Genomic DNA, 20,845 nt, shown 5'->3' on the forward strand with positions numbered 1-20,845 from the left:
CACCAAGTAGTCAAGGAAGTTGTCAGGAGAAACAAAGAGGCTGGTCTGATTTTCTTCTGGTTAGGAATCATTTGAGAAAGGTTTCTATTTTTTTACTAACCAGAAGAACATCAAACCAGTAGGGATGGGAGAATTTTTTGGCCTTGTTTCACCGAAAAAATTACGCCCATAGACTTGTATGGTGGTGTGCGTCAAAAAAAAGACTCCCGTCAAAACAATTTCGCCGCATTTTTGACGCCCATAGACTTTAATGGGCGTCTGCGACATTTCGCCGGTGACAAATTTTTGGCAAAACGGGTCAAATTCGCCCATCCCTGCAAACCAGCCCTCTTTCTTTCTTTTTACTGACAACTTCCTTGACTACTTGGTGGTCAGAATGGTCAGAAACTGACCATCAATTGGCGGTTGTTACAAAATTCATTCATATTAACAGTACATGTATCCTTTAATATCTTGAAATTCTAAGTTCTTAGAATAGTATCCTCATCAATTTTACATTCACTTATTTTAAAGGTTTACTTATCCTTTAATAGCATAGAAAAAAGAGGAAAAAGTATGACCCATATGGTTGCACCTTCCCACCTCCATTAGCTGAGTTCCCAAAGCAAGAAAGTAAAACGTAACTTTTATTGATCACATTCTAAAATTAATATGAAACGAAATAAACAAAGTGTGTATTAAAATCAAGGTTAGGTGAGGAAGCTGAAATAGACTCGTGGTCAGTAGCTTGTAAACGGTGATTGAAAGTGGGAATAGTGTGGGTTTTTGAACACCAATAATGGCAATTTGCCCACACCTATCCCCACAGTATTGGAATGCTGGTGGTCCACTGTGTATATATGGAGTGGGTGTAATACAGGGTAAGGTTGGTACTGAGAATATGAGCCAGAAATGATTTATGGGCCCAAGTCGCGTCTAATTGGGGCAGTCTGTAATCACTTGAACACTATTAGGGACGAATGTCGTGAGCAATAGTCTATGTGAAGACAGAGGAATTCGTCATGTTTAGACTCACACAACGTCCTTAAGAGCTAATACCATTTCTAGCTGAGTGGCGAGCAGATCTGCCAAATTGCATGTGCTGTCTGCTATATTATTCCGCCAGAATTAGCTACACATGGATGCTTAGAATGCGGATTAGACAGTTGCCTACTTTCGCCGTTCAATACGCCTGCCTGCGTCGGCGAGGGAAGAGCAGGTCTCTATATTAGACTTAGCTGCCGGCTTGACCCCGCACCGCCCTTACTTAGTGATTCTATGAGACTGCTAGACAGAAAGTGTCCAACACACGGAGCGCTATGCGCCGTGTTAGCGTACCGGTACAGCCCAGACCACCCTTCCACCCTTCCACCCTTCCGTTTTTAGCCACCAGTTTTCCCGTGCACCGTCCCTGCCTAACAATTAAAAAAGAAATTCAAGGAGCGCCTGACGCGCGTTTCGCTTGCTGAGCTGCAAGCTTTGTCAAAGGCTAATTTTTGGCGCTGAATCAGTGCAGGTTTAAGTATGGAGGTGAATACCTCTCAAAATTTGAATGAGCCAATCACGACACAGGAGGTGGAGCTATACATTACCCAATGCATCAGCCCAATACCTCCACAGGGCAAACTGTAGTTAGTGTCATTGGCAACAATAGTACAAGTATATTAGAATAAAAAAGTATCATTGTTGTTTTAGCAACATTTGTGGAAACAGCTGAACATATGTTACAAAAAGCACCAATATATAGGGAAAAGTCCCCTCATTATTATACAATTGTAATTAGAAATTAAATATATATGGAGATGCAGGGTGTAAGCATAACATGGCACAAAGTATGGTTAAATGAAAATATTCATGGTAATGCTTTCGTTGAGACCTTGCGGACTTAAGGTGTTTAGTAGAAAGATTAATTCACTTTCCTTGGAGAGAAGCGATGTCTCTAAGTCGCCTCCTCGGATCCCTAAATTAATGTTAAATAGACCAACCGCTTGTAGTCCCTTACTTATGCTATTATGATATTCCATGAAATGTCTGCTAACCGGTGGAAGCTTCTTGTTAGTTTTGACCCAATCTGAGGCATTGTCAATACTTGTCACGTGTTCAAGGATTCTCCTCTTGAAAGCTCGATTGGTCTTACCTATGTACATTTTATTGCATGGGCAGATTAGCAAGTAAATCACATTGGTCGTGTTACAGGAAAAGTAATGTGTCACCTTATATGGTTTACCAAATCTATCCATTACCTTTGTTGTGTTATGGATGTACTTACACGCTTTGCATTTCCCACATGGAAATGTGCCTGTTCTCACAGGTTTTATCTTATGTTTAGAAAGATGACTCCTAACCAGACGATCCCGTAAATTTGGTGCTCTACGGCTACATACTTGTGGACGGCAGTCTATTGATGTAGCCAAGACAGGATCTGTGAGTAATATATGCCAGTGTTTTGTCAGAATGGAATTAATCTCTGGCCATTGTCTACAAAAGGTACTGATGAATCTGGTTGGTTGCTCAGTTGGGTTAGCAGAGTTTTTAGTCTTGGTTAGTAAATCAATTCTTTGCGTATTAGCTGCCCTGAAGTAGGCTTTTTGAATTATGGAGTTAGAGTAGCCTCTAAGTACATCCATAACACAACAAAGGTAATGGATAGATTTGGTAAACCATATAAGGTGACACATTACTTTTCCTGTAACACGACCAATGTGATTTACTTGCATAGCGCTCCGTGTGTTGGACACTTTCTGTCTAGCAGTCTCATAGAATCACTAAGTAAGGGCGGTGCGGGGTCAAGCCGGCAGCTAAGTCTAATATAGAGACCTGCTCTTCCCTCGCCGACGCAGGCAGGCGTATTGAACGGCGAAAGTAGGCAACTGTCTAATCCGCATTCTAAGCATCCATGTTAATTTTAGAATGTGATCAATAAAAGTTACGTTTTACTTTCTTGCTTTGGGAACTCAGCTAATGGAGGTGGGAAGGTGCAACCATATGGGTCATACTTTTTCCTCTTTTTTCTATGCTATTAATTATTACCATTGACCTTGCACACCACCTTCTTGTTTCAAATCTCTACCAATGGATGGTGCTACCTACCAAACCAATATATCTTACTTATCCTTTAATAACAGTGTCCACAAAATGGTGTCTGCCTGCTTGCTGTGATTGTGTACTCCAAGACTGAAGGAAACACGATTTTAATCATTTAAATTTAGTGTACTGTAAGTAACTACATTTCCTTGAGATTTCTAAAACATAATCTGAACAACATACCTTATTAGTAGATTGTTTTATAAAATTGTATGATGGTATCAAAATAATTATGTACACAAGTATAGTCACCTTTCTGTTTATTGGTTTTTGGTGGTATATTGTAACTGGTCTAACCTTGGCTTTGGTTTCATGGGATATTAATATATAATATATGCACAAAATGAATGCTTGGCTTCATAATTATATGCTTCTTTAACAGTCATCCAGTTGTCTATCACAGCAGCTACTTAAATAAGTTGGCAATATAACACTAGAATGTTTGTGCTTCACAAAGGTCACAAGTTTCTGTATACAGCACAATTTGTTGTGTGCGAGCTGGTCTCAAGGGGACATTGTACTCAGTTGGTCTCTAGTCATGAAATCAAATGCTTCATCTTGAAGAAACACCAAGTACATATCAGAGAAGTCATACAACTATAGTTGTTTTGTGTTACCCAGAACTACTGTAGTAATTCAGGAGCAGTGCAGGAAGGGGACTTACACAGATAGTTGCTGTTAATAATTACAATACAAAAGGTATGCCAGGGCAAGGTATGACTGATAAACATGCATTCACATTCATAAAGTAGCTGCGTTGCTTTCAAAAACATAGCACACTGAGGGGCACATTTAATAAGCTCGAGTGATGGATTCGAAGTAAAAAAAAAACTTCGAATTTCGAAGGTTTTTTTGGGGTACTTTGACCATCGAATAGGCTACTTCGACCTTCGACTACGACTTTGAATCGAACGATTCGAACTAAAAATCGTTCGACTATTCGACCATTCGATAGTCGAAGTACTGTCTCTTTAAAAAAAACTTTGACTACCTACTTTGCCACTTAAAACCTACCGAGCTCCAATATTAGCCTATGGGGACCTTCCCCATAAGTTTTGTAAGATTTTTCTGATCGAACGATTTTTCCTTCGATCGATCGATCGAAGTATTTGCGGTAAATCCTTCGACTTCGATATTCGAAGTCAAAGGATTTTACTTCGATGGTCGAATATCGAGGGTTAATAAACCCTCGATATTCGACCAATAGTAAATGTGCCCCTGAGGACATAAAGACCTAAACAAAAATATGATATCTGAAAGAAAACACATCATTCATCACATTCAATCGCATGTCATATTAACAAAACTGGCAACTTGGTTTATAAATTATCTTCTGTATATATATATATATATAGTGATTAAAGGGAAAACCAAAAATAATATTTTGCCTAATAAAAGAAAAGATAATTCTAAACAACTTCGCAAAATACATTTATTGCAAATGTTCTATAGCTTTTAAGTTATTTGTGTTTGTATTGCTAATTAAAACAGTGTTTGTCTGTCCCTTTTTTAGTCTCTGTCCTGGTGGCTCATTGATTCAATGTAAGACAACACAACTGACTTTGCTGGGAACGAAGACTTTTGCAACATTGTTTAGAAAGTAGCAACCAAGATTTAAGCAAATCCTGCTTCAATGGCAAATGTGCTTACAAATAACTTTAAAAGCACTGAAAATGTTTAATACATGTATATTAGAAAGCTGCTTAGAATTGTGTTTCTTTTTATTAGGCACATTTTTTTTTTTGGGGTTGACTTGCCTTTTAAAAAACACAAAGGACGCAAAGCACAGCTAATTGTTGGCACATTCACATATTCTTAAATACTGTACAACAGCAACAAGGTTTAGCCAGATTACATATCAAGACTGGAGGCATAATATAGTGTGTTTGTTCAAGCTAACATTAGCCATTTCCATTTAACACTGTGTTTGAGCAGTGATTTCATGCAGTTACACATATATTTTGTGAAGAGTATAGAGAGTGACATTTTTAATACCAAACATTGCTGATGTGACTAGAAAAAATAATTCAGATAATAGCAAACAGACCAAAGCCATTGTCTCAGCAATAATATTATCCTTTCAAAGTATGCCACATGAATGGATACTTTTTGTTCTGGCTAATATTTAGCCTTCGTTTATAAGTGTATTAAAAAATCTTTTTTAGGCCTGTAAAAAAGTATACAATTTACACAAATCTAAATATCAAATTAAAAACAAAATACTTGTATTATTCCACACAACTTGTTTGCCCCATTAAGAAAGCTGTTTTAGAGAGGGCGCAGACAGATGATCATACCTGACACCATAATTTCTGCCACCAACCCATTTCTGCTGCTAGACGCTTCTCTCGTGCCCATTTCAGTGTTGCTGGAGGGAAGTGGCCCAGGAAAAAATGATTCAGAATGAGCTGTTTGATTGTTCCCGTCTTTCTCTTTTCTAGGCAGGGGGCTGTCATCTGCAACGACTGAGACCCAGTAAAACTTCATTTTAAACAAATTACATATTTACCTCATTAGTCATTTCTAAGCTACTCAAAAAAGGCTTAGTCCTTTATTAAAATAAAACATATTAAGAGGTATAATAGGATCAAAATTAAAGATAGAGAACAGCATTATGTTTTATTACAGTCAGGTGCTGCGGAGGCTGCCACATAATTTAGTGCGTGTTTTGTGATAAGCAGAGACTAACTTTAAACTAAAAGCCGAATTAAAGTGCTCGTCATCTAACAAGCAAACAAATTTCACTTTGAACAAAAGCCAGGGAATAAGCCGGGGCCTTCAAAGAAGATGAATGAGGACACTCCCGTAGAGCACAGCCATGCCAAGGCAGAATATCTGAACATGTATCAAGTATTCTTAGATTATATTGTCAGCACAGTAAAGCTTCCTTTGTGCTACATGAAGGCAAATAAAATAGCATTCTTCCCTTTCCATTCTGTATGTCCCAGCCAGGAATACAATTCAATCCATGAAGGGTATCAAAACAAACCAGCTTCTCTAATTCCATTCTCCAAAACACAATAAAAGATTGGCTGCTATGTAGTGACAAAGACTGTGTGAACTTGAGTGATACATTTGTATATTAGTCTCTATTCAGAGAGGACGGCATCATAATCTCACCAAATAATCCTTTCATATATAATATACCTGTGTGTGCCTTAAATGCTTTGTCAATAACAACATATTTGGGAGGGGATTCAATTCATCCCAGGCTACCTGCTATTGTTTTTCCATGTCACATTGCAGAAAGACTTTATTGAACAAACGATGGACACCAGCTCTGTTTTTCACAGCTCAACACATTGGCACCTTTTTTTGTGAATGGAAACGTGCTCTTATGTGATGACCTCAGGGGTATCAGCTGTTGGCTCCAAGGGAAATGTTTTTTAGTTTGTTTCCAAAAATTCAGATATCACAGAACGATAAAAAAAAGAAGCAGCATTTGCCGATATGTGCGCTCAAGTCAAGGAGCATTCATTATGTATGATACTGCATAGTACAAATCCTACTTATCACTTTCACCATTCATGGAAAGCTCTCTGGAGCAGATTCATATTTAGCTGCATCCGTAATAGGTCAATTAGTTGAAGGTTTCTGGAAGGTTTTTAACCCGTTAGGTCCTTTAAGCTATTACATGGTCACCTAGTAAGAGAGGCAGATGGGTCCTGGACCAATCACTATAAATGTAAGTTAATTAGTGTAGCAATTTGCATGTTCTTGCATTTTTCAATGGTAACAAAAAATCATTCCAAACCAACCATGAAGTAAATTGCACAGCAGTGGAGGACTGCCATACATTTTAAAGGTGTAAGTTCCACTTTAAAACTGGCCATGGGGATCCCAGAGGTAATTGGATCTTCTGTTTAGCTGTATATGCTTTATATGCTTTTTTATTTGCTCTTGGATTTGATCCCTTTATGGTTTAGAGAAACAGAAGGCTAAATTACTTTTTATTTCTTTTTTAACACGGGAGTGAAATGAATGAAAGGCATTCATCTATTTTTGAAACCAATTCAAAAATAACTTCAAAAACAGTTACAGCCATGGGATCTGTTAACCAGCAACCACTTATCAAGAAAGCTCCGAATTACAGGAAGGCCATCTCCTATAGACTTCATTTTAATCAAATAATTATACTTTTTATAAGTGATTTCCTTTTTCTCTGTAATAATAAAACATTACCTTGTACTTGATCCCAATTAGGATCTAATTAATTCTTCTAGGCGGAAAAACAAAGTTTAATTTATGCTTAAATGATTTTTAGTAAACTTGGTACAAAGATCCAGATTATGACGCCATATAAGACTCCTTATACGGAAAAGGTCATGCCTTCTTGGTTAAAGGTACATGTACAGTTTAAAGGGGAACTCCACAAAAACATAACTTAGCCTTTTTTGAAAAGAAAACATAACTTAAAGCAACTTAAAAAAAAATATGCAGACTTTTCATGATTTTTTAATGATTTCTGACAGCTCCCTTAGCCCAGCTCCCTGCTGATCTGTCTGACTACTTTGTTGAGCTGGCTGACTACTGTTACTTTGTATCAGCAGCCATCTGTCCTCAGCCTGCATCCTCCAGCCCCCACAATTCTCTGCAACGTGATTCCAATAAGGAATGGAACATTACAGTGCAATGCATTGTGGGTTATGCAGGTCCTCCATGCTGTCTGTAAACTGTAGAGAAGTTGTTACAATTTGTTGAGTCCCTCCTTCCCTGCCAGGATTTCAAATTATGCAGAAAGAGAAGAACTGTTAAACAGCTGGATTTCAGCATAGAAAATGGCATTTATTCATACCTTTTGAAGAAATATGTAACTTTGTTGGGTATATTAGGGGTTTCTGTGTTATGTGGGCCTCTTTATCAAATTTTGGTTTGGAAACCGGAGTTCCCCTTTAACATTTGAAGACTACATCAGCCTACAGGCTTCTTGTGGAACTGCAACTGATAGCACACAGCAAACCTGTTTCAGTTTGAATATCTATTCTGTATATATTTTGTTTTGCTCAGACTGGGAACCTAGCTTTCCTCCATGACAAGTGCCCCTTCTTCTCTTATGCTGGTCCTGAGCAGACTGCAAGTTGTGCAAAAGAACTGCAGCAATGTATTTATACAGTATAAACAATCTTTGAACTGCACGTTCTTTCCACAATGAATCGTAAAAATTTAATTTAGACGCGTGAATAATGTATAAACTAGTGTATATATATATATATATATACATATATATATATATATATATATATATATATATATATATATATATATATACAGTTAGCACCATAAATATTTGGACAGAGACAACTTTTAGATTTTCAGCTTTAATTCAGTGGGTTGAACAAAAAGATTGCACTAAAAAGTAAAGAACTAAAGCCTTTTTTAACACAATCACTTCGTTTCAGGGGCTCAAAAGTTGTTGGACAAATTAAAAAACTGAAAATAAAATGTTCATTTCTAATACTTGGTTGAAAACCCTTTGCTGGCAATGATAGCCTGAAGTCTTGAACTCATGGACATCACCAGATTCTGGGTTTCTTTACTGCAGCTGCTTTTAGTTGTTGTTTGTCTGTGGTCCTTTCTGTCCGAAGTTTAATCTTCAACAAGTGAAATGCATGCTCAATTGGGTTCAGATCAGATGACTGACTTGGCCATTTAAGAATATTCCACTTCTTTGCTTTAAACACCTCAGAATTCATTCGGCTGCTTCTGTCCTGTGTCACATCATGGATACAAAAAATTTGTGTCCCAGTGCCACTGGCAGCCATGTACGCCCAAGCCATCACACTGCCTCCTCCATGTTTTATAGATGATGTGGTATGCTTTGGATCATGAACTGTTCCACACCTTCTCCATACTTTTTTCTTGCCATCATTCTGGTAGAGGTTGATCTTGGTTTCATCTGTCTAAAGAATGTTTTTCCAGAACTGTGCTGGCTTTTTAGATGTTTTTTAGTGAAGTCCAATCTGGCCTTCCTATTCTTGATGCTTATGAGTGATGTGCACCTTGCAGTGCACCTCTGTATTTACTTTCATGCAGTCTTCTCTTTATAGTAGACTTGGATATCGATACTCCTACCTCCTGGAGAGTGTTGTTCACTTGTTTGGCTGTTGTGAAGCGGTTTCTCTTCACCATGGAAATGATTTTGCGATCGCCCACCACTGTTATCCTCCGTGGACGTCCAGGTCTTTTTGCGTTGCTGAGTTCACCAGTGCTTTCTTTTTCTCCAGATGTACCAAACTGTAGATTTTGCCACTCCTAATATTGGATTAAGGATGGCTTGTTTCATCTGCATGGAGAGCTCCTTTGATCGCATGTTGTTTGTTCACGGCAAAATCTTCCACATACAAGCATCGCCCTCAAATCCACTCCAGGGCTTTTATCTGCTTCATTGATAATGACATAACAAAGGAATTGCCCATACCTGCCCATGAGATTGTGTTAAAAAAGGCTTTAGTTCCTCACATTTTTATGCAATCTTTTTGTTCAACCTACTGAATTAAAGCTAAAAGTCTGCAGTTCAACTGCATCTGAGTTGTTTCATTTAAAATTCATTATGGTAATGTACAGAAGCAGAACCAAAATTAGAAAAAAAAATTCTGTCCAAATATTTATGGACCTAACGAAGGACTGAATGAGAGGGCTATGACATTTTGGAAAAGGAGTATATCAATCTTTCAGGTCAAATATCACAATGACTCATAATAGGTTTGCTTTACTGTACATAGTGTTCCAAGAATTACTCAATACAACTAATAAAAGACATCCAACTGGTACCCATTTTTAGTTAAGGTTGTCTTTGCCAACTGCTTTTGTTGTGTAAGTTCAGTTGCTTCATTTACCCAGTAATAACATGATATTTATTTGGTTCAGGGACACAAGTTGTTAAGCTCTACACACTCTTAACATAATTATGTTGGCAGAGTTTCCCAAACTGTCATATATGATTGGATGAGACAATGTCATCACAATCACCTCAGAAAGTTAGCAGGCAGTGATAATATTGTCCTGTGTCTTTGTTATCTCTATTGCTCCTTGTCACTACTTTAATAGGAAACATAAATGACATGATGACAGTGAGGATTATAACAGATTCTGCCAGGCCACCCTTTCCCCCCAGCTGTTATAATAAGTGTAAGTGTAATTCTGCTCTTGGTAAAAGGACAGGAGCCTAAAGTTGAGGACAACAGTCTGGAATGTGGAAATCTGAGAACTAGTCACTTCACTTCTATTATCTGTCTAAGATGACACGTTTACTAAAAAAACTCCCATACATAAGATTCTTTTCTGTAGGACAAAGATGAAGAATGCACTTACAAAGGGTGCGCTCGAATACATGGGAGTATTTTTTACACGCTGTACAGAAAACTCTTATCTTCTTTAGTCTATCACTATCCAAACAGTATCGTGGTATCAAGTATATTTGTTAGCAACACTTAAAACAAAGGGAGCTTCTCAGCTGGTACAGTAAATCATATACATTTGAATCTGTAAATTGAAACAATAAACCTAAATCTTAAATTTTCCATTCACGTCTTGCATGTTCCTTCAATTCAGCCTTCTACTTTTCATAATCAAATAACAGGAAGAATATGAAGTGGGTATTAGAATTGTCAAAGACTGAACAGACCAATTCTGGTCAGGGCCATCTGACGGGCTTCCCCCATCGATATCTGGCCAATCGGGCAGGTTAAAAAATCCAGTTGGATTGCAGTCGCATCTGTGCGTTTATGCGGTCCCACGATCCGACCATCCTGTATCGGATCCATATCAAATTGTATCGGGCCCAAGGGCCAGGGCCGTGCCTGCCATGAGGCAAGATGAGCACCTTGCCTCAGGCGGCACTGAACGGCCAGTTCCAAGGGGCGGCAAGAAGCCGCCTCCTGTAACTTTACGAGCCAAATTTCAGTTTTTTAAACCGGAAATGCGGCTCTGCTAGTGCAGAAAGCGCAGTACACAATTGTTGCACTAGCGATACCCCCCCTTTTGACCCGCTCCGACTCTAAACTTTAAAGCATGGAGCGGGAGAGGGGGGCGGCAGCAGCCCACGGTTCGCCCCTGCCTAGGGCCCAAGATCGAATCAGCCCGATATCGCCAACTTCAGTGTGGGCATATCGGGTAGAGATCTGCTCATTTGGCAACATCGCCTAACGAGCGGCTCTCTACATCTATGGCCACCGTAAAGCGTAAACTGTTTTGTGGAGATAGAGTGACAAAGCTTGAGAATTGCTGCACATCATTTCCCATTTTAGTTCACTGGAACCTTCAGAACATACTGGTTGAAAACATGTACCTGGCTTTGCCAAAGGATGCACGATAACAACAGAAGAGGGTCTTTGCATGTTGCCTCGAAGACGTACCCAGTTCTGTATGTTTCTTTTCTCAATTCTTATAAGTGATGGCTGAACCCAGTCAGAGACCCATAAGTGATCCTCAAAGACTGATATGTCAAAAGGATGGCCTGTAAAATATATAGACAGCTGAAATCAATAATAATATATGTTACATCATGTCATCATTTAGATTGCAAGCTCTAATGAGCAGGAGCCTTGTTAGTTCCTGTTTTGGTCCCTATTTATATGAAATTTGCATGCTTGATGTGAACACCATTCTATTAGACAGCACTGTGGGATATGTTGTGACTTTATTTATACTGTAACGTAATAATAGTATAGAAGCCAAGTAAAATATAAAACATATTAAAGATATATATATACACATGTGTATGTGTGTTTCTAGCAGAGGGTATGGTGCTTAAAGGCATTCTGTCATGATTTTTATGGTAAAGTTTTTATTACACTGTGTACATTGCAGGTAGTTAAACTGTGTACTTTGCAAGTAGTTCATTCTACCATTGATATATTTATTCTTGTACCAATAAATGTATTTTTTTAGTTGTAATATTAGGGTGTAGGCAGCCATGTCAGGTCATTTTGTCTGGTCATGTGCTTTCAGAAAGAGCCAGCACAGCACATTGGAACTGCTTTCAGATAGGCTTCCGTTTCACCTACCAAATGTAACTGAAGAAGTAGTGGCTTGGGTTAGCCAGACTTGGATTTTTACTACTGAGTGTTGTTTTCATATCATCGGAGCATTTCTAATAATGCAGGTGTCAGGGAGTTATCTGGTTACCTTCCCATAGTTATTTTGATAGGCTGCTGGGATGGAGTAGGGGGGTGATATCACTCCAACTTGCAGTGCAGCAGTAAAAAGTGACAAAAGTTTATCAGCGCACAAGTCACATGGATGAGGGCACCTGGGAAACTAACAACATGTCTAGCCGAATTTCAGATTTTAAAATAAAATAAAAAAAATATGTACCGGTATTTGCTCTTTTAAAAAAAAATTACAATGCAGAATTCTGCCAGGAGCACTGTTAACTGATTCACTTTGTAAAAAAAAACATTATTTTCCGCATGACAGAATCCTTTTAAGGCAAATAAACCAAACCTAGATACAAGGGAAGGTGGATGTGGGAAGGGTTAAACATGTGTGAGCAGGATCAGCAATGTTAGCAGAACAGTGTCAGAGAGGTCAGCAAAGTTGACTAATGTATCTGGCAGTGTGGAAATGGGAATTTCAACCAACATACATATAGGCTTGTGTTATCTATACTTTGTGGGCTTTCTCAGGGTTATTAATATGAGAAATGCAGAGAAAGATCCAGAACTGCAAAACTATAGAAGTGTATTATCAGCTCTTTACTTTTCAAGTACTTGCAGCACTTAATATTTGACAGAAACGAACCCTATGGTTATATATATATACAGTATATAACTGTACAATTTAGAAGTATTCTTAGCCAGGAATACAATGGTGTGAATAGTTTAGAAGTGTTGGTATCACCTTAAAGGCCATAAGAATAAAGAAGCAAGAACTTAGAGTAAGAGTAACATATAGAGAACTAATTTCGTTACCTAGTTAAAGGAGAAAAACAAAAACATTTTCTTGTAGTTAACTTCTATATCTCTTGTTACACCAGAGTATGTGAGGTGTGATTACTAATACACCAATAAGCCAAAAAAAAGAGAAGAGATGGGGTGACTACTTCTCTTTTTTTTTTGGCTTATTAGTTAAAGGAGAACTAAAACCTAAAAATGAATATATGGTTAGAAATGCCATATTTTATATAATGAACATACTGAACTAGCATAAACATTTAGCATCTCTGTAGTTTTAATGATCCAGGCCTTTAAAGTTGTCACAGGAGTTTCCCATGATGGGGTCATTTAGATGATTAATCTATTTTTTAATAATTCCATTGTTACAGAATGCTGGATATTTAACATTCACAGCTTATCATTATCATGTATTTATATATGTCGTATAACCTTAATACATTTTCTATTTTTAGTGTTTTTTTTATATTTTGGCAGTTTTAGACTGCTACTACTAGACTTCCAGAGTAACAGCTAGCTTTCTTTCAGAGTATTAATGACTCTAGGGTTAACTGACATTGGCTTTCAAAAGGGGTTTCACAAACAAAAGCCTGTTATTAACAGTTAAAAACTGTCTAAATTGCTGATATCGCAGAAACCACTAAAAGTTGTAACAGTTTGTAATATTTGTATAGGCAATGGCATGTTATGAGCAAAATGATGTTACTGATGTTGCTGAAAGAGTACCAGAGGACTCTCATGACTGGACAATTAAAACTAATAATTATAATTATAGGAAACATTATAAATAATGAATGAGATTGTTCATGAATATTAAACCTTGGGAGCAGAAATCTTCACAAGCTGTAGCATGAGAGGTGAGTGTAGGAATAAGACTGCCTTTTATTAATGTAAAACAATGGAATTATCTCCAGTTACATAATAAAAATACTACACACTGACCATAGACTGAGTTATCCTCTATATGACCAAACGGCTGGATGTGTGTAATAAGGTACAGATATTATATCACTGGTCATACACATGTATGGCATCTCTGCCATTGTTCCATTCACTTGGGTCATTTCCATTTTCAGCTGTAGACAATTGTATAGCCCAACTGCCGTTTGTGTTACCAGCTTTAATTATCTGTCATATGTAGTGATGGATGAATAAATTCGGCAGGCACGAATTTGCAGCGAATTTCCACGTTTCGCCGCCGGCAAAGAAATTCACGGAATTCACCGGAGAGAAATCTGCCGGTGTCAAAAAAAATTTGGACGCACACAGGAAAAGTTGCTCGCGTCAAAACCATCACACATCAGCGCTATTTGGACGCCCACTGACTTTAACGCTGGCATTAAAATTGACGCTGGTGTCAATTTTCAAATTTTGCTAATTTTTCACAGTTTTGTGAATTTCGATATTTTCCGGCGAAGCAAAATGGGAGAAATTCGCCCATCACTAGTTATATGTCCAGTCTGTTTTTATATTTTAGTATTTTTCATTGTTTCTTGCAGTCTCTCTCTTGCAGTTTCAGCCATTGCTAAACCCTCTGCCTTTCTCTGTCCCAACGCCTCTGCGCTAGAGACAGCTGCTATAGTAAGTTATCACTGCAAGCAAACAATGAAACCATCTTGTCGTTCTTTTCATGTGCTGCCTTGAATCATCCCTTTCACCACTCGCTTTTTCTATTGCTATGAATTTATGTATCTACAAATTCCATCTCTGCAGCTGCTTTCAGCTACAAGTCCTGTTTAGCCATTCTGTATTAAGTTATGATGAATGTGGATTGCAGTTGAAGACCATTTTCACATGTGTAGGTATGTACCTAGTAACAAAATTAGGGTTTATTGACCAGTTTAGTTTCATAATTCAAATGGTTGAAGCAATTCAAAATAGTTAAGAAAAATATGTAACAAATTATTGTTGCACAGTTAAATATTTCTTTTGTGCTTTTATCTACATTTCTTTAAGGGGTTGTTCACCTCTGAGACAACTTTTAGTATGACGTAGAGAGTGATATTCTAAGACACTTTGCAATTGGTTTTCATTTTTTATTATCTGTAGTTTTTGAGTTATTTAGCCATTGATTCAGCAGCTCTTCAATTTGCATCTTAAACAATGTGGTAACTAGGGTCCAAATTACCCTAGCAACCATGCATTGATTTGAATAAGAGACTGGAATATGAATAGGCCTGAGTAGAAGGATCAGTAAGAAAAAGTAACAATAACAAAACATTAGTAGGCTTACAGAGCATTTGTTTTTTAGAAAGGAGTCAGGGATGCCCATTTGAAAGCTGCAAAGAGTCAGAAGAAAAAGGCAAATAACTATAAAACTATAAAAAAAAAAATGGAAGCCAATTGAAAAGTTATGAGTAATGTTGCTCTGAGTCCTCTGTCAAAAGAAACACTGCATTTCTTTCCTTCTATTGTGTACACATGGACTTCTGGATCAGACTTCCTGTCTTTAGCTTAAACCTCCTTGCCCGGGGCTTGAGCATGCTCAATTTGCTCCTCCCCCCCCCTTCTGCTGTAATCTGAGCCCAGAGCTATGAGTGAGCAGGGAAAGACTCAAGAAGAAGTGATGTCACACCAAGCTAATACTGCAGCTGCTATCCTAAACAAACAGAGAGCTTCTAGAGCTTTTTATTCTAAAGAATAAATATAGCATTCTAGCTTGCACTATTGCAACTAATCTATATGGCCTCCATAGCTTTCCTTCGCCTTTAAAGGTGAACCACCCATTTAAAGGGTTTGTTCACATTTAAATTAACTTTTAATATGATGCAGAGAGTGATATTTTGAGACAATTTGCAATTGGTTTTCATTTTTTATTATTCATGGTTTTTGAGTTATTCAGCTTTTTATCCAGCAGCTCTCTGGCTTGCAAATTCAGCAATGTGGATGTTAGGGTCCAAATTCCCCTAGCGACCATGCACTGATTTGAATAAGAGACTGGAATATGAGAGGGTCTGAATAAAAATATGAGTAATCAAAACTAGCAATAACAATACATCTGTAGCTTTACAGAGCATTTGTTTTTTAGATGGGGTCAGTGACCCTATTTGGAAAAGAAAAAGTCAGAAGAAGATGAAGGCACATAATTAAAATACAATAAAAAATAAACAATGAAGACCAATTGAAAAGATGCTTAGAATTCGCCATTCTATTACATACTAAAAGTTAACCTAAAGGTGAACCACCCATTTAATAGATGTTACTGTTAAATATTATTCTCCTTGTTATTCTTTCTGCCAGGAAACTGCAAACAAACAATTCTGAATAAATAAAAAAAAAAAAGATGGTTTCTATTTTTTGGGTCTGACTCTTTTAACAATGTAGCAAAGTTCTCCTCCAGGTCTTTTAAATCAGCTGGCTTACAACATTATTTCAGGAGTCAGAGCCAGCAGTGCTGAGAATGTAAACAGACCGATACTTCTTTGAAAAGCAATTACATTCACGAGTACATATTGGTTGGAATTTTAATTCATTATGCAAAAATAAAATGTTTTAGGGTGGAAGCTTAGTTAAAGATACATATTTTGTATAAAGATTTATAGAAATAGCATATTGCAGAAACTTTAATGACACGTTGTAAACTACAGGTATTACCCCAAAAGCTCACCTACATCATTCTGGGAAAATGACTGCCGATTTGTACCATCCAGATGAGCTGACTCGATAATAGATTTTTTAGCATCACACCAATAAATCGTATCAGTGAGGTGGTCGACTGTAATCCCACTGGGCCAGATCAGGTCCTTACTGATTATAACCACTCTTTCCAATCCTTCTAAATTTGAACTCTCTATGTGAGGGTTGGCTCCTACATCAGTCCAAAATAATTTCCTTTAACATAAAAAAATCCATAGAGAGGTATATTATTTTGCAGTAGTCATTGCAAATATAGTCCATTTAGATATATATTTTATTTTGGATCTGTTACTGGCAATCTTGCTTATACCACAGTTTTATTATCTTCTTGTTTTTTAGGTTGCAGCATGATGTTTGGGGGTTTTATTTTTGGTGGGTTTCACTCTTAAAGTCAATTTGAGCTATTCAAGTTTTTTTCTACCGAATTCACTGATTTGAGTTTTTTACATTCGAGTTTTTTCTTAAACTAAAAAACCCATTAGAGTTGTGAGTTCATTCAAGTTCATTTTCGAGCTCACATATCTCTTAAATTTGACTTTTGATAAATGAACCCCTAAAAGGGTCACTTATATGTCCATTTTCAAGGAAAACCAGTGGTTTAATAAGCGAAGTTACAGTGCACAATGAATTTGCAGTGCACAATGAATTTACAGTTCAACTGTTATAGTTCTTACTTAGCCAGTGGATGAACGCAAATTCCTCTTGGTTGAATGTTATTTTCTTGAATGAGAATGTTCCAGTTTTCCCCATTTAAATCGCTGCTTTCAATGCATGATTTTCTGATGTGTCAAAGAAAACACAATTAAGTTGTATGTATGGAGGAAGTAAACAAATGAATAGAACTAAAAAAGGAAATCTAAAGGTAAAGGCGCATTCAATGAAACACAGGTATAGGACCTATTATCTGGAATGCTTAGGACCTGGGGCTTTACGATTAAGGAATCTTTCCATAATTTGAATTTCCGTATCTGAAAGGAACAGTAATACCAAAAAAATTAAAGTGGTTTTAATTAACACTGGCTACACAGAAGCCTATTTATACTAGTTAAAGTTGTCTTACTAAAGCAAACACATACCTTTTACCAATGCAGGGTAACAGTACTTTATGTTTTAATTACTATAAAATGCTTTTATTTTTTGGCGTTACTGTTCCTTTAAGTCTACTAAAAATCCTTTATACATTACATAAACCCAACAGGATTGTTTTGATCCAATATGGATTCATGCAACTTAGTTACCATCAAGAACAATAATTTTTAAAAAATTTGAATTATCTGCTTAAAAATGGGAGATGGCCTTCCTTTAATCCAGAGCTTTTTGGATAATGGGTCCCCAGAAAAATGGATTCTATTAGAATAGAAATCATCTATTAGATGTTTTCTTTTAAAACAGGTGACCACTTGGTGATTGGTTGGTATGAGTTACTTATTAACTTATTGATGGGAAATATTGTATGCATGTCTAATTTATGGTTAAATAACATATATATAGAGATAGAACAAAAGAGAGTGGTAAATAACATCAGCATGCACGTAGAAAGGGAGAGAGCAAAAATGTATCTGCGCTTAAAGAACATATGATGGTTGGAAGAAATTAGGAAAAAAACCTGCACATCAGGAACAATACTTATATAATGTATGTCTGCAGATTTAGTGGTAAATAATACATACCCTCTGTCTGTCCAGTACAGTTTTCTATTAATTGCGTCAACAGTCAGACCCTCCAGTACACTCAGGCCTCCAGAAATGATTTTTCTCCGGTCACTGCCATCCATGTTTGCACTTTCTATACACTTCAGAGCTGTGTGTGCAAAGTATATCTGAGAATAAAATTGCCCAGACACATAAAATGTGACAACTGAGTTGGTTTCGAAATCTCCTATGGAATGTGTAGAACATTGCTTTGCAGAAAAATAGATAGAAGATTTATATTTAATTTAAAATATTTGATATTAGCCATTCATCTTTGCAGAAGCTTAGTCTCTGTGGCATACTGAATAAATACATATATCTTCTGGAATTAACTGATATGATTTTTTTGCAAATAATATAATAACAAAGCAACAGCACTAACTATATAAAAATCCCTTAACCCATGCCCATCATCAACATCAACAGCATGCCAATCAACATCATGAAGGCTATTAACATCCTCAAATGGTTCAATGGACCTCTGCCATTGAATCCTATATGATCACAACTGGTTTTAGATTAAGTATTTTTGGATTTGAGCTATTTCCAGGGTCGAGTATAATAACACTTTAAAAATGTGAGGGTTTTTTTTTTAACCAAAAATGGGTTTTGACCAAAAAGAAACCTCGAAAATGCAAATTTTGGTGGAAAACACTGCTCAAAACTTAATAAATCTGCCCCTTGGTGCCTTTGTTTCATTTGTATCATTGCGGTCAATTTTACAAAAGAAGAGAATGGATTATAACTAACAAGAAAATATTTAAAATCACTTATTTTAAGTGCTTCACAATTTTACTTGATGCAGAAGAAGATTATTTGAACACATCTAGAAATCTGATGTATGTATTGTACCTGTAGCCTGTAGTAATAATGTATAGACTAAAGTATGGTATCACTAGGTCAGAGCACCCTCTTGTGTTTAAACTTTACAACTACACACTAAATTTAAAGGGGATCTATACAGGTATGGGACCTGTTATCCAGAATGCTCGGGACCTGGGGTTTTCCGGATAACGGGTTTTTCCATAATTTGGGTCTGCATACCTTAAGTCTACTAGAAATTAATTTAAACATGAAATAAACCCAATAGGCTGGTTTTGCTTCCAATAAGGATTAATTATATCTTAGTTGGGATCAAGTACAAGCTACTGCTTTATTATTACAGAGAAAAAGGAAATCATTTTTAAAAATTTGGATTATTTGGATAAAATGGAGTCTATGGGAGAGAGCCATTCCGTAATTCGGAGCTTTCTGGATATCGGGTTTCCGGATAAGGGATCCTATACCTGTACATATAAAATGAATTGGTAAGTGTATTCAGTGTGAGCAGCCTCTGAACACTTTGTAAGGAGGTAGACCAGGTAATTGCCGTGAATGTCACTAAATTGAATGTGTGTGAATGATGTGAAGTGAACATGTTTAATTTCATGTATGTTAAAACAAAAGTAGTGGGAATAGTTTTAATGTGTTATAGTGTTAAGGTATGGTAAATTAAACTGTAATTCAGACACAAGTCATTAGAGGGGATAGAGTGCAACGGGTAAGGACACATCCAGGGCGGGGTTTTTCTTCATCCTGACAGTGGCTGGACAGGTACAAGTAGAGAGAGAGAGTCTTCTTGTGCAAGGGTGTCCAAACTACGGCCCGCGGGCCAACTGCGGCCCGCAATCCATTTTTAATTGGCCCGCAGCAAAATCCAAAAATATAGCAGAATATGGCCCCCACAGTGACAGGCTCTGTTTCAAGACTTCCTGCCCATGGTAAATTGGCACCCATGAAGTGTCCCGTGAGCTGTTATTAAGATTTAAAGCAAAGAGTGGTAACTTACAGTACTCTGAGACTGAGATGCCGAGAAAAACCCCCTTCCCCTGCACTTTGTACTGAGTGTGTGGAGCAGTGAAACAAACCTTTATGCAGCCTCGCTGTCTCCTGTACTTACCTAACAATCAGCTCTGGGCTGGCAGGCTGCTAACAGCCACAATAGCCAGCTATGAGGTGGCTCAACTCATTGCCCAGCATGGGAAGGCTTTTTCAGATGGTGAATTCATAAACCAGGTGAGGCAATACGTACTTCACCTCGAGTGAGTGGCCCGGCTGTTTGTGTATTTTATCGCATATGGCCCATGGTGAAAAAAGTTTGGACAACCCTGTTCTAGTGAGAAGTACTAGGTGCTTCAGTTAGGAGCAAATTCATCAAGGGTCGAATTTCGAGGGGTTAAATCCCTCGAAATTCGACTGGGGAATAGAATCGAATAGAATCGAATAGACAATTCGGGCGAATTTACGCGCTGGCGAATAGTCGAATTGGCGAATATTCTCCAGGCGAATAGGCGCTCAATCGAATATTCGCTCAAAGGATTTTCATTCGATCGAATGCCTTTTTATTCGATCAAAAACTTGGAAAACAAGCCTATGGGACTTTCCCATAGGCTTTTAAAGCAATTCGGTAGGTTTTAGGTGGCGAAGTAGGCAGTCAAAGTATTTTTAAAAGAGACAGTACTTCGACTATCGAATGGGCGAATAGTCGCAGCGTTTTTGCGCTCGATCCAGTACTTCGACTAT

General features: G+C 37.4%; 1 protein-coding gene across 1 annotated transcript in view; it reads right to left on the minus strand.

The window, feature by feature from the left end:
- The window catches only part of egf.L (epidermal growth factor L homeolog), a 76,245-nt gene that overhangs the window by 28,264 nt on the left and 27,136 nt on the right, over positions 1 to 20,845 (minus strand). Inside the window, exons 11-15 of the mRNA XM_041590122.1 lie at positions 18,263 to 18,411; positions 17,267 to 17,371; positions 16,564 to 16,787; positions 11,351 to 11,518; positions 5,361 to 5,528 (exon numbers count right to left, since the gene is read on the minus strand). Of these exons, the coding sequence (XP_041446056.1) occupies positions 5,361 to 5,528; positions 11,351 to 11,518; positions 16,564 to 16,787; positions 17,267 to 17,371; positions 18,263 to 18,411 (814 nt within the window). The remainder of the gene's footprint in view (positions 1 to 5,360; positions 5,529 to 11,350; positions 11,519 to 16,563; positions 16,788 to 17,266; positions 17,372 to 18,262; positions 18,412 to 20,845) is intronic.

The sequence above is a fragment of the Xenopus laevis genome, chromosome 1L (genome assembly GCF_017654675.1).
Source record: "Xenopus laevis strain J_2021 chromosome 1L, Xenopus_laevis_v10.1, whole genome shotgun sequence".
NCBI lineage: Eukaryota > Metazoa > Chordata > Amphibia > Anura > Pipidae > Xenopus > Xenopus laevis.